Raw genomic sequence first — 13,120 nt, 5'->3', positions numbered from 1 at the left:
CAGACAAACTATTTTTTTGCGGCGGATTGATAGCACACAGCTAAGTAGCCCTCTGCTGCTTTCCTGTGAGCTGGCCGTGATGTCCTGCTGCTCCCGCATCATCATGTCTCGGCTCGTCAAAGTTATTCTAGATTATAAATCACGCCGCTCATCCGGATATTAGGAGGATTTCGCCATCAATCTAGAAGTTGTTCATCTGTGACATTCAATGTATACCCTGAGATGGAGACAAACACACACAACTGAAGACAGTGCCTACAGGGAGAGTTTTTCTTGTTAACCCTTCGTGTGCATCATGATTAATTTTTCATCTAAACGGGAAGATATGGACACCCTATCAGTCATCATCACAGTGAGAGCAGACATTGTACAGTAAGCGATTGTTTTATGTTTGTAGTTTGTATTTCTTGTTTAGCACTTAGCAATACTGCTACATGATGCTTAGTGTTTCACTAAAGCTGCATCTGTTTAGCAGAGCTTCTAAAACTTGTAGCTCATCCTCCTCCTATTCAGGATCAAAAATATAAGGTTCTGGATCATAATTTTCCCAAAGTAATCGTTATTGGCTTTCAAAAAGTCTGCATGATTTGCTTTGTTGTTGGTGATGAAGGGATCTGTGATTCCTACCTCTGGCTAACTCATTAGCTCTCAAAATGCAGCGGGAATCTCCGTGAGATTGATACTACTTGTTCGCAAACTTTGTTAGTCTTTCAGTGTCATACATCACATATATACGATAATAGAGGCAACTTGTTTTATACTCTACTGGTACTTTAAGGACATGAGTTAGCAGCGCTAGCGTAGCTATGTGAGTTACAGTGCTAACGTTAGTCACATTTTGATAGCAACATCATGCTGGGTTAGCATATTCACTAGAAAGAAAAACAAAATAATCCAATTTACAGCTCTGTATCTGTAAAATGGCTGCATTTTAAGATATGTAGCAAAGCCTACTGCCCATCCACAAAGGTGTTTTTTCCTTCAGGACATCATGAAAACCTGGAACTTATGAGGGAGATGATCCATTTGGTTTGCTCGCTCAAAAAACATTTTCCTGTTAGACCATTATTAAAAAGTACATTTTACATATTTTACATGAGAAACATTACAAATATAGATTTTCGCTTACAAATTAATTGTACCTTTTGCTGGTCTACCAATGAGAATAAAAAGTATTTTGCCGACTAACGGATGATTGGTTACCTCCCAAATTGTAGACCTGGGTTACCGGGCGCGCCACTTCCCGCCCGAGCTGTCCTTTCCCTTGGCGGCCTGAGCCATGGGGTCATCAGGGTCAATACAGAAGACAAGAACTCAGCCCTCACCGTGCAGGACGTGGGGCATGTTATGCCAGGAGGTGAGCATAGAGCACGATAAAATAAAACTGAAGGAAATAAAAAAATAATCACACAATTATGCGTTCGTTTTTTGTTTTTTTTGTCTTTGTGTGTCTCCAGCTCTGATGTGCATTGTTAAACCGGACGGGCCTCCTCAGTTATGTAAAACCGATGAGATCGGAGAGATAATAATCAACTCCCGAGCTGGGGGCACAATGTACTATGGCCTGCCCGGGGTCACCAAAAACACATTTGAGGTACGAAAGCAAAGCAAAATTGTTTTACATGTTTTTGTGTAATTTTGCCGTCCTATTTGGCTTTGTGCTCAGGTGATACCGGTCAATGCTAATGGAGTCCCCATTGGAGAGATTCCATTTGTGCGGTCAGGACTCTTGGGGTTTGTTGGTCCGGTAAGTTAAGACTGTTTGATCACATCTGTGGCAACATGAGCCCATCTTTCTTTGGAACTAATAACACCGCTGTGCGTACACAGGGAAGTCTGATCTTTGTTGTGGGCAAGATGGAGGGTCTCCTACAAGTGAGCGGACGGAGACACAACGCCGACGACCTAGTGGCCACTGCACTCGCCGTGGAGCCGGTCAAGACTGTGTACCGCGGGAGGTGAGCAGAGTGGACAATAAGATATATAAAATGTGAATCACCATTCGATTGCTTAGAATTGAGAATGCAATTCCCTGGGAGGATTTTTCCACACAGACAAGCACAAGCACAAACACTTGGTTTTTATTTGTTATAATTGTCCTCCTCATTGTCTTGCTCTGCTTTAAATAAACTGTCAATGTTTTTTCTACTATTCTCAAAGGGAGGTCCCGGAAAAACGGTTGACAGGGAACTTTCTTAGGAGAAATGACTATAAAGACTGAAAATAATCCATTAAGTTAAAAACATTGCCCGCTTTCTCACGCAGCAGTACATTCATACATGTTATAAAACAGAAAAGTCCATTAATGAATGCAATAGCTCCTCTCACAATCCGATGAACAACAGGCAGGTAGTTTGGCCATTGTCATGGAGGACCAGGGCAGCAGAGCCAACCAGTCCTGGCCAGTGAAGCTTGTTGGTGGACTGAAAGACCAAAGAGAAAGGGTTGTGTGCCGCGCGAGTCATTGAGTACCAGTGCAGTGATGCAGCTCGTTAAGTAGAATTATAGAAATTGTCCATTTTCATCCATTTTCTACTGCTTGTGCCTTTCGGGGTCACTGGAATTTTTTTTTTTTTACTATTTGCATTGGAGGAACTTGATATAATTTTGTTATTTGACTTTAGATTTTAACCAGTTGTCAGATTTTAATAGTACGAGTTAGGGATGTAACAATATGAAAATATCATATCACGGTTATTGTGACCAAAAGTATCACGGTGATCATTATTATCAGGGTATATTTAATGTGCTCAAAAAGTACTGAAATATTTTGAACACGTTTTTTTAAATCACTCAAATACATAGACACATACTTTTGTCTTTCTTATGCTTCACTTACAGTGTTTTAGTCTTAGTATTTTATCTGTTTTAATGCCTGAACTTTTATTGTTTTAAATATTGGTTTGTACTGTAGCACTTTAAGTGTGCAACAAATAAAATCTCATTTTATTATTTATTATTTCTGGCGGGCGTCGTGTCGTCCTACTCTGTTCAGCAGTCCTTAAACGCACCGTATAAACACCTCCATCTTGTATTCCTCTTGAGTATAGTACGATCACTCTGTTCTAAGAGAGCATAGTCTGTAGGTTCAATGTGCACCATTGAATATCTGACTTAGTTGCTCAGACATAATGTGTTTGTATAGGTTTAAATTGTGGTATGTTGTTTCTTAATCGGGAAAGACGTTAATATCTCTTGTTTTCATGTTGCCATTTAAGATTCAGTCTGTGAGTTTATCTACAGTAAGTGCAGTTATCAATCCTTGTTTTTCGATAATTTTTATTTAAAATGTTCAGTTTATCAATACATCCAAGTTGTCGAAATATTGCAATAATCAGATCTTCTTGCAATGTAAACATGTTACAACTGAACAAAAGTTTTGAGCGTGTTTCCACAAAAAAACGCGTTCGGGCTGGCAATTTGTAGGATGCAAGTTTGATTTTTGAACACCTAAGGGGAACACATTATGCCCTTCCTTTTTAGAGTTGAAAGGTGTTTTAATAACATGCCTGTGAAATGCTTCAGTAAAACCCACCAGTGATCAAGACTAACAGCATCCATCTAAACAGCCTTGTTCAGAACAGCCGGCCGGAAACATTTTTAGTCATGAAAAAAATAAATCCACTTTGATGTGATGTTATGATGTGTTTGCATCCAGCAACACTGCGGATCTGCTTAATAAAGCGGGGTACATACACGAAGACAATGGTTTTTGTCCCGATATCCCCTTTCGACCAAAGATGGCAAACGCCTAATTACCTCATAGCTCCATGAATTGTGACGCAGCACAGAAAGTAGCCAATCATACAGTGTCTCTTTTTTAATGGCTGCCAGATTTATTTACCTAGGTTACATTTAGGTCTTTGTAATAATAGGCTAGCCGCTCAGTCAGATAACAACTCATCTGTAGCTCACTCAGTAGATTATAAAGTCAGTGTTGACGCCGTTTTCATGACATTTTCCACACTTTCTTCTTTTTTAAAATTTGTTATTTTAATGTCAAAAGTAGTGCCAAGAACACCATCATTCCCTCGTCTCGTGTGTCTTCTTTTCGTGTTGCCGTTTTTTTTATGTTCTGGTTGTTGCTATGGAGGTTGCTGTGTTTCTTTTTCTTCAATTTTGTTGGATCACCTTTGTTCATGCGAGTTTTTGGTTTTTAGAGGAATATAATCTGGATCAATAATGTGTGTGCTAGTGATTGATATTATCTTAGCACATCACACACATTAGGATAAAAAATGTTTAATACCTATTTTATTTATCTTTTTGCACGGGGTCTATAACAGATAAATAATCTTTTTTAGATTTAGAAGTTTTTATATACATATGTGTACCTGGCTTTAGGTTAGGGCTTTGGCATGACGACTCTTCTGTGTAGTAGCTTGCAAGAAAACACGATGACTGTTTTTCCTGAGGGAACTTCTGAGTTATGGGCAGATTCTGCACAAAATCAGAATGTTTTGCTCGTGGACATATTTTCTGAAATAGGCAACTATAGCACTTACCTAGTCGAGTTGTTAGGTTGTGTAACTCCCCACTTCAGGGTTGAGATGACAACTCAGAGACCAACATTTGTTTATACAAGCAATTAAAAATTAAGTTTCTTGAAGATTGGTTTCCTTCTATAGGCAATACACACCAACAGTACTATATAAATAAGTCAATGTTTTAAGCGCATTTTGAGTACTGCAAGGATTCTGTTTGAGTGACTTATGTTTGTGTGCGTGTGTGTCAGGATCGCTGTCTTCTCAGTCACTGTGTTCTACGACGAGAGGGTCGTGATTGTGGCCGAGCAGAGGCCGGACGCCAGCGAGGAGGACAGCTTCCAGTGGATGAGCCGCGTCCTTCAGGTACGAGCCAAGCCCTTCCTTTAAATCCCAGATGAGGACAACAGCGTCAGTAAATATAGTAGTTCTCTGCCAACCATGCTGTGTATAATGTAGTCACCCACCACGCACTCCATGTTTCCCCTGCAGGCCATTGACAGTATCCACCAGGTCGGCCTCTACTGCCTTGCTCTAGTCCCAGCCAACACCTTACCAAAAACACCTCTGGGGGGCATCCACATTTCCGACACCAAGCAGTTCTTCTTAGAGGGCAACCTCCACCCTTGCAACATCCTCATGTGTCCACACACCTGTGTCACCAACCTGCCCAAACCCCGGCAGAAGCAGCCAGGTACAGTGAGTGAGTGAGTGTGTTAATGTGTGTACGCGTGCATGCGTCTTCATTCCCAGTCAGCAGGGGGGTGAACGATGTATCCTCTACTGCAGGGGTTCCTATCCTTTTTGACCTTGGGGCCAAACTTTTCCACTCTTGATTTTAATCATATTCAATAATTCTATCTTACCTACTTACAGTCGGTATATAGTTTATATGAAAGCATGTGTTATTCACAAAGATTATTATCAAGGTATAGGTCAAGCTGATTACAAATATAAATACTAATCAAATATACTGCAAAAGAAGGGACTTAAAAACTGATGAAAAATACATTTACATACAATTACAAAGTGCTAAAATAAATACAACTAAATTAACAATAACTTATATATATATTCTATATATATATATATATATATATGTATATGTATATGTGTGTTTCTTGAATAAACTGTCAATAAAATGAAAGTGCAAATGAAAATACAGCTTCACCACTTTAGTCATAATGTTTGCGCCTAAGAAACTTCTGTATGACTTAAGCTCCAGACTTCTTATGTTTGTTTGATGCTGTCATTACTGCCACAAGTGGTGAAAAAGTGTATTACAAATGAGTACTGCTGCAGCCCATACGGACTCAGCTGAGAAACAGATATTTTTTGGTGGCCCTCTAGGGGCCGAACAATGGGCCCTGGCCATATGGTTAAGAAACACTGCTCTACTGCATATTCATGAAGGGTGTGTTTACAAGATAACTACCGATACCTAATATTTGTGTTATATTTGGATGGAATAATATTTATCTTAACCTTCAAGGGACAAAGGCTGAGTTTTTTTTTGTCCTTTCAGTAGTTTGTTGCTGTATTTTTGGCCCTAATTTTTGTTGTGTTACGCCAGTATACATAATTTTTTCGAAGTTTGTTATTTATACATTTCAATATCGACCGTAATTCTTTCACAGATGTAAAAATCCTTAAGTTTTTATGTCTTGTTTGGTTTTAGGGTATTGTTGAATAACTGCCAGTGTATCGTACATCTGTGAAAGTATGATACACTGTCAGTTATTCAACAATACCCTAAAACCAAACAAGACATAAAAACTTAAGGATTTTTATGTCCCGTTTGGCTTTATAGACTATTAAAATAAAAAGTCTCCAGTGGGTTGTATACAATAGATATCTTTCAACAATGTCATATTTGAAAGCTGAGCACCGGCAACAAAAATCCCTGGGATGTCAAGTCTTGAAAACGTAGAAGGGGTTTTGACTTTTGAATGAACTGAGCTATAATCGGAAATATTCGTTATAGCGACAATTTTTGGTCTTTAGCCCCATCTTCTCAACTTTCTGTTTCCTGTAGTTGGCGTTGGTCCTGCATCCGTGATGGTGGGAAACCTGGTGGCAGGGAAGAGGATCGCCCAGGCATCAGGCAGAGAGCTCGGCGTGATTGAAGATCAGGATCTTGTCCGGAAAGTATGTCATCCAGCAACACCCACCAGATGTACACCAGAAACTAGGAGAGGGTGATACAGCACATGTTGAGCCGATTTAATAACAATTCGTGGTCAGTATTACCGATACTGATACTTTTTATTCTAGATTTTTCACGATAATTGAAAGACTTTGTGATATTGCTTTTAATTTAACAATCAGGATCATAATTCCAACAACTCCAAAATTTTACGCAAACCAAAACTATAATTTTTATAAACTTATTTCTGCACAATTTAACAATACTTAACACAATAATATAGACAATGTAACAATTTGGGTATCCCCATCCAATAATAATACAAGATATTGGTTCGATATCAGCAAAAAAACAAAACAAATATTGGATGATATCGGCTTGCATGTAAAATGTCTGAGAAGCGCTCTGACACGAGCGTTCCTGCAGTGTTTACTTGTGCAAAGATTGACAGCCAGTTAACATTTAAATGTCCTCCAATAAACACACAAAGTTGGTCTTCTTCTATTTTTGGGAAGTCATTTACAAAAGGTGAACATGGTAGGTATCGGCTACTAGGAGCCAGCAGCTACGCAACAGCTTAGCACACAAGCGAGACATAATAAGTGTCCTTAATTGAACAATATTGCAGTTTAAACAGCACATTTGTCAATATAAACAAGTATCAAATAATTATAGTTGCATATTATTTACAGACGCTAAGTCTCCAAGGCAGAAGCATATTAGAAAGTATCCAGTGTTATTATGATATATTAATACTGGATTAATACTGCAATATGATGTTGATCTAAGGAATTATTGTGGCCACTAGGTGTCACCAAAAAAATTACCACTCCACTTCAACTTAAAGACAGCATAAATACATTCCAGATGGTTAATGATAAATAGGTTGGTGTTTTTCATACCTACCATTGTTCGCTGAGTAATTTCTCTTGATGAAGCCTTTTCTAACATTCCACACTACAAAATAATAAGTATTTACTATGATTTGTGCTGATACTGTATTGGATTAATATCGGTATCATATCGGAATTGAAAGGATATATCGGGGCACTCCTAGTAACAATATCAACAAAATATTCCAATTATACCTTTTTATTATGTTCAATTAAATAGTCAATACAGTGTCTACCATGGGACTGCAATCTATTTGTAGTGTGGTTGGTTGCGGGCAAGGTGGAATGATGTAATCAGTGATTTTTGCGTATTTCAGTATGACGCATTTGCAAAGAAATTGGGAAAAAAATTAAAGCAAAACAAATCTGTTTTCGCATTTGTTTACTACGATTACAATTCTTCTGTGGCTTAACAAACAAGACATAGTGTCCTGGTCTAGGAAGAGAGATACGTACTTTTGTATCAGACTTTCCATAACTTAACTAGATTTGTCGCTAGTCGGCTTGTTGAAAAATTGTACCCAGAGGCATCTGATTACTAGTTGAATATAGCACAATGTCGCTAAATTGGCAACACAAATAGCTCCTGCTATGTTTTCATATTCTTTGGCGGACCAGATGCGTTATAATCTGTAACTGTCCACAGAGGATCTTCGTGCACGTTCATCATCAAGTATATCTAGGTTGTGGTCTAATGGTTGACAGTTAGGCTTGGAGACCGCAATAGTTCAGTTAGAGATGTCAAACAAAACAAAAATCTGCTCTCTCTCTGTTTTTTTTCACTTTTCTTTGGATGTAGCTCTGTATGTGGCCCACTGTCATGGTAAGAATCACGGCCTCTAACAGCATCTTTTTGTCACCCGTCTTTATTTTTGCCATTCGCTAACCAGTGCTGTATTGTGCTTTTATTTTGGTCGCTTGTGTTCTTGACCGACACATACAAAAGTCTGTGCATTTCCATCCTTTTGTAATAGCAATTTTTTTAAGCTTCCTTTTCATATTCTTTATTATTGCTATTTCTAAGAGCTGGGTTATAGCACCTAAGGTTTGGTTCTTATTAATGTTCCGTGCTATGCAGCTGTCTGCTTAAGGAATACAACAGTTCCTTGTTTTTGTGCACACACTGTACAAATTTCATTAGGTACACCAACACATTCTAATGGGATGCAATACAAACACACACACTGTCAAAAAAGTGTTATTACCACCAAAACTACTTAAGCGCTTTTCACAAAAGTTTGTCAGAGACTTTCAGATACAGTAATTGGTTAACGTAGATAGATAAAACCCAGTACATTTTAGTATAGCGTCAGAACAGTGCCAAAATCCTCATGCGTAAAAAATACATTCTGCGTGTGCGTAGACAAAGTTGTATGTGCGTGGCGTCTTTTTGCATGCACACAGCATCTTTTTGCGCTGGCGATGTGTCTTTCTCTTTCTCTACATGCGCAACATTCCATCCTTTTGGCACATTCAGCGGCGGGCATTGAATACACGCCTCATTAACTCCCCTCCTTTCTGATTAGTCACTTTAAACAGCGAGACTGCTCAAGCCCAACATGAGTCCAAGCGCACGCAAAAGGAGTCCGCAAGCACGTTCTTGACGCGAGAGAATTTTAGCACTGTTCTGACGCCATAGATACGTATTTTCATAATCGAGCCTCCAAAAGGGTCCGATAATAGCCGAAAAAGTCACTAGATTTGTTGCTTATCGCTTTTTTAATGAACCCAATCAAGAGGAGTCTGAGCACTCTGTAGTTATAGGGACAAAGTTGGCAACACTCAATCCTTCTGCGACGTCTTCTTATTCTCTGGCAGAACAGGTGCTCACGAGGTATGTTAAGAAGCACAGTTAGAATGACACCTATTGTACGCAGTTGAAACGACAACAGTGTATGAAAGGGGGCAGACAGGTAGTGCCGATATTATTTAACACTGAGATTTGGATAAGCATAAGCATTTTCCTTCATGTGTCTGATTAGCTCATGAATCAGAATGACGAAATGTACACGTCAAAATATGCACAAGGTGTACAGTTTGAAAGTTAGCATTGTTAAACCTCACCATTGTTGTTCGATAGCATCTTTATTGTTGTCATTGTAGTTTGTTCAGCATAATTTTTCAAATGTTGTACCTCAATTAACTGTGTATAAGTGTAAAAAAAATCAAAGATAGCTTAATGTGATGAGGTGCTGTGCACAATTACAAATACCTTTCTGACAGTGTCAAATCAAAACTGAGCAAAAGCAGAATGCGCAGTTGTACCTAATGTTGTGGCTGGTCACTGTATGCACTGTATTACCCTATGACTTTATGTTAATTTAATACCAAAACCTTACCGACAAATGTTTTTTCCTGCAGCATCAGTATTTGGCAGAAGCACTACAGTGGAGGGCACAGACTGATCCAGACCATGTTCTTTACGTGCTTCTTAACGCCAAGGTAGCTAATTGCTTTGAAAAACCCTAACAGGGGAGGACTCAAACAATCATTTTTACACGTGTAAAGTTTATGTCTCTATGATATCCTGCAGGGAGTGGCTGTGAGCACGGCAACCTGCGTTCAGCTTCACAAGCGAGCCGAGAAGATTGCGGCGGCGCTCATGGAGAAAGGCAGCATCAACACCGGCGAGAACGTTGTCTTGCTTTATACTCCTGGTAGGCTCCGCTGCAGTTCCTGCCGTTGTCTTCATTTATTGGAAGATATTGATCATTTTCTTTTGTCTCACTCTGCAAGGTATTGACTTGATCGCCTCCTTTTATGGCTGCCTCTACGCTGGCTGTGTCCCCGTAAACGTCAGACCTCCACACCCTCAGAACCTGGCGGCCACGCTGCCTACTGTCCGTATGATCATTGATGTAAGTTTGTGTGTGCTTTTGTGTCATCATGTGATTGACATGTTATGAGAAATGTCCCTAAAGCTTTCAACAAATCAAAACGTAGCACACTTTGTAATTATATTGGGGGTGTCCCAATCCAATAACAATATCGTATACAGGTCCAATACTGGATTATATTGGCTTGTTTTCTAAAGTCTCTGATAAAAGTGTTCCGATACATGTAGTTCTGCAGTGTGTTTACTTATGCAAAGCTGGACAGCCAGTTAACATCTAACTGTCCTCCAATAAGGTTGTTTTTTTTCTTGTATTTTATTTAAGTCTTTTACAAAAGGTAAACATGGTAGGCTATAGGCTACTAGGAGCTAGCAGCTGCACAACAACTAAGCATACAATAGACACAAGCTAGATATATGTTATAAGTGTCCTTAATTGTACAATTGTAGTCTAAAACAGCACATTTGTCATTATAAAAAAGTATCAACTATTTATAGTTACATATTACTTGCACATACAAACTCTCCAAGACAGAAGTGTTTTAGAAAGTAACAAATGTGTCCGCATCAATATATTTACTGCATAATGAATTTAAGTTCATGAATTATTGTGGCCACTACGTGCGGCAAAAAAAAAAAACAATTACCACTCCACTTAGACTTAAAGACAGTATAAGTCCATTCCATATGGTTAACAATAAACAGGTTAGTGTTTTTCATACCCAACATTGTTCTGTGTGGGTAGTTTCACTTGATCAAGGTTTTCTAACATTCCATTTCACTCTACAAAAATGATCAGCATCAGCCAATACTCAAAGCTCCAATATCAGTATTGTATCGGAAGTGAAAAAGTTGTTTTGGGATACCTCTGATGTATATATAGTTAAAGCTTATGAGATCCTAAATATTTTGATATTTCGCGCATATTATTTTATTTTTTTATAAGCCATTTAGACTGTGTTGAATGGGTTCAGATCAAATTTCCCAGATCATGTTTATTTTATTATTATATAGGAATTTAAAAAAATTATAATAATACCATAAACATTTCATCCATCCATCCATCCATTTTCTACCGCTTGTCCCTTTTCAGGGTAGCGGGGGGTCACTGGAGCCTATCTCATTTCATGTGTTCCTTAAATACCCTAAAATTGCAAAACTACACAAAAAACTGGCACAGTTGTTCCTAAAAACAAAAGTGTCCCATTACAAAACTCTAAAATTTACATTTTCAATCTTATTTATTGTCATTTATGTTAAAATGTTAATGTGGACCTGCTTTCAATTTAATATGTTTTATGTGTCCACCAAATGGCACTACTTTTGTCGCATTCAAAGCCTGCTGCAAAATGTCTTACATTTGACTGTTTTCTGAAATGATAAGCAATGACTTATCATTTCAGAAAACAGTCAAATGTGTGTTTTTCCTTAAAACACAATTAGTATCTAGTATGTATATTTCAAGCTCAATTAGTAAGGTGGACTCATTTAAAGTGGGGAAAAATATATTTACAGCAGTCATTAGTGACACATGAGTGAGAACTAAGAAATTAAATGATTACCTCTCAGACTGTGTGACAATATGCATTATCTTTGTAAAGGTATCATTCTTTGTAGTGAATCTTATTAGATTGTGTAAGTTTGCCTAATTGTGACTAGTGACAAAGGATTAATTCTACTGTTGATGTCAGAAGATCAGTTCAACTTGCTTAATGTGTGCTTGTCACCAGGTCAGTAAAGCAGCATGTATCCTCACAACTCAAAATCTGATGCGGATACTTCGCTCCAAAGATGCTGCAGCATCTGTAAACATTAAAACATGGCCGACAATCATAGACACTGGTAAGCTGCACGCAAACACCTAAAACACATTGGAATGCAACAATTGAGCGAATTACATTTGCATTTATTTGACTTCATATCGGATAGATTGACTGTAATGCAGCCATCGTTGTTTGCAGATGACCTTCCTCGCCGCCGGCCTCCTCAGATCTATAAGCCGCCCACAGCCGAGATGATAGCCTATCTGGACTTCAGTGTGTCCACTACGGGCATGCTCACTGGAGTCAAGGTGAGATGAGACAGGATTGTCTTCCAAAAGTGGACAAATGTCTTGAGGTTGGATGAGTTTGTGGGTAAGAAAAAGAAGGTTTGATCCATGCCAAGGCCTCTCAGTGAACTCACATTTCATGAATTGGACAACAACCACAGACTCCATCATCTTGTTTAAAGTAGAAGCCAGGGACGTGCGGTCAGGGTCGCCCTGTCATGAAAAATTACAAAAAGGATATTTGTCCTTTTAGCTGGGTTATAAATGTGTTTTCTGTATGATTTCAAATGTTCTCAGTTTTTTTTAAAGGAGCCTTATTATGCAAAACCAACTTTTCTTACCTATTGGTACCTGCTGTTTTGTATTTGGTTTCCCAAAAATTTTAAATCAACCATTTAGGCATTTCAAAGATATTTATAAAACCAACTTGCCTTCCTTCATACAGTACTTCCGCTAAACGACCCGAATTTGCCTCATTTGTGACTTTTCTACATGACTTTCTAAAGCCTGTGTAATGTATGTGAAATTCTTATTCTTGATAATCAGACAATAGAATGCAAAGAAATGTCACACAGTGAGGCGCACACTACTCTGTCTCACCATTAGGGGGGCGTACATGAGCTGGTAGGTTCTTGTCGCTGCTGTCTTTCTACAGGGAAGAAAATAGACTTTGAAAACTAAAATAAGGAGGACTTTTTTTTTTTTTACCCGAAG

At 38.5% G+C, this 13,120-nt stretch overlaps 1 protein-coding gene across 4 annotated transcripts in view; it reads left to right on the top strand.

The window, feature by feature from the left end:
- Positions 1–13,120, top strand: part of dip2bb (disco-interacting protein 2 homolog Bb) — a 114,774-nt gene that overhangs the window by 84,922 nt on the left and 16,732 nt on the right. For 2 of the 4 annotated variants that reach the window (XM_062048681.1, XM_062048672.1), the window contains 13 exons: positions 1,218–1,357; positions 1,458–1,594; positions 1,667–1,747; positions 1,831–1,958; positions 4,736–4,850; positions 4,977–5,178; positions 6,520–6,632; positions 8,323–8,346; positions 9,885–9,965; positions 10,057–10,180; positions 10,260–10,381; positions 12,087–12,198; positions 12,318–12,427. In XM_062048681.1, the coding sequence (XP_061904665.1) occupies positions 1,218–1,357; positions 1,458–1,594; positions 1,667–1,747; positions 1,831–1,958; positions 4,736–4,850; positions 4,977–5,178; positions 6,520–6,632; positions 8,323–8,346; positions 9,885–9,965; positions 10,057–10,180; positions 10,260–10,381; positions 12,087–12,198; positions 12,318–12,427 (1,489 nt within the window). The remainder of the gene's footprint in view (positions 1–1,217; positions 1,358–1,457; positions 1,595–1,666; positions 1,748–1,830; positions 1,959–4,735; positions 4,851–4,976; positions 5,179–6,519; positions 6,633–8,322; positions 8,347–9,884; positions 9,966–10,056; positions 10,181–10,259; positions 10,382–12,086; positions 12,199–12,317; positions 12,428–13,120) is intronic. The other 2 variants (XM_062048699.1, XM_062048690.1) reach the window with 1 other exon arrangement.

Source organism: Entelurus aequoreus, linkage group LG01 (assembly GCF_033978785.1).
Source record: "Entelurus aequoreus isolate RoL-2023_Sb linkage group LG01, RoL_Eaeq_v1.1, whole genome shotgun sequence".
NCBI lineage: Eukaryota > Metazoa > Chordata > Actinopteri > Syngnathiformes > Syngnathidae > Entelurus > Entelurus aequoreus.
The sequence above is the reverse complement of the archived record's forward strand: the minus strand, read 5'-3'. Positions and strand labels throughout refer to the sequence as shown.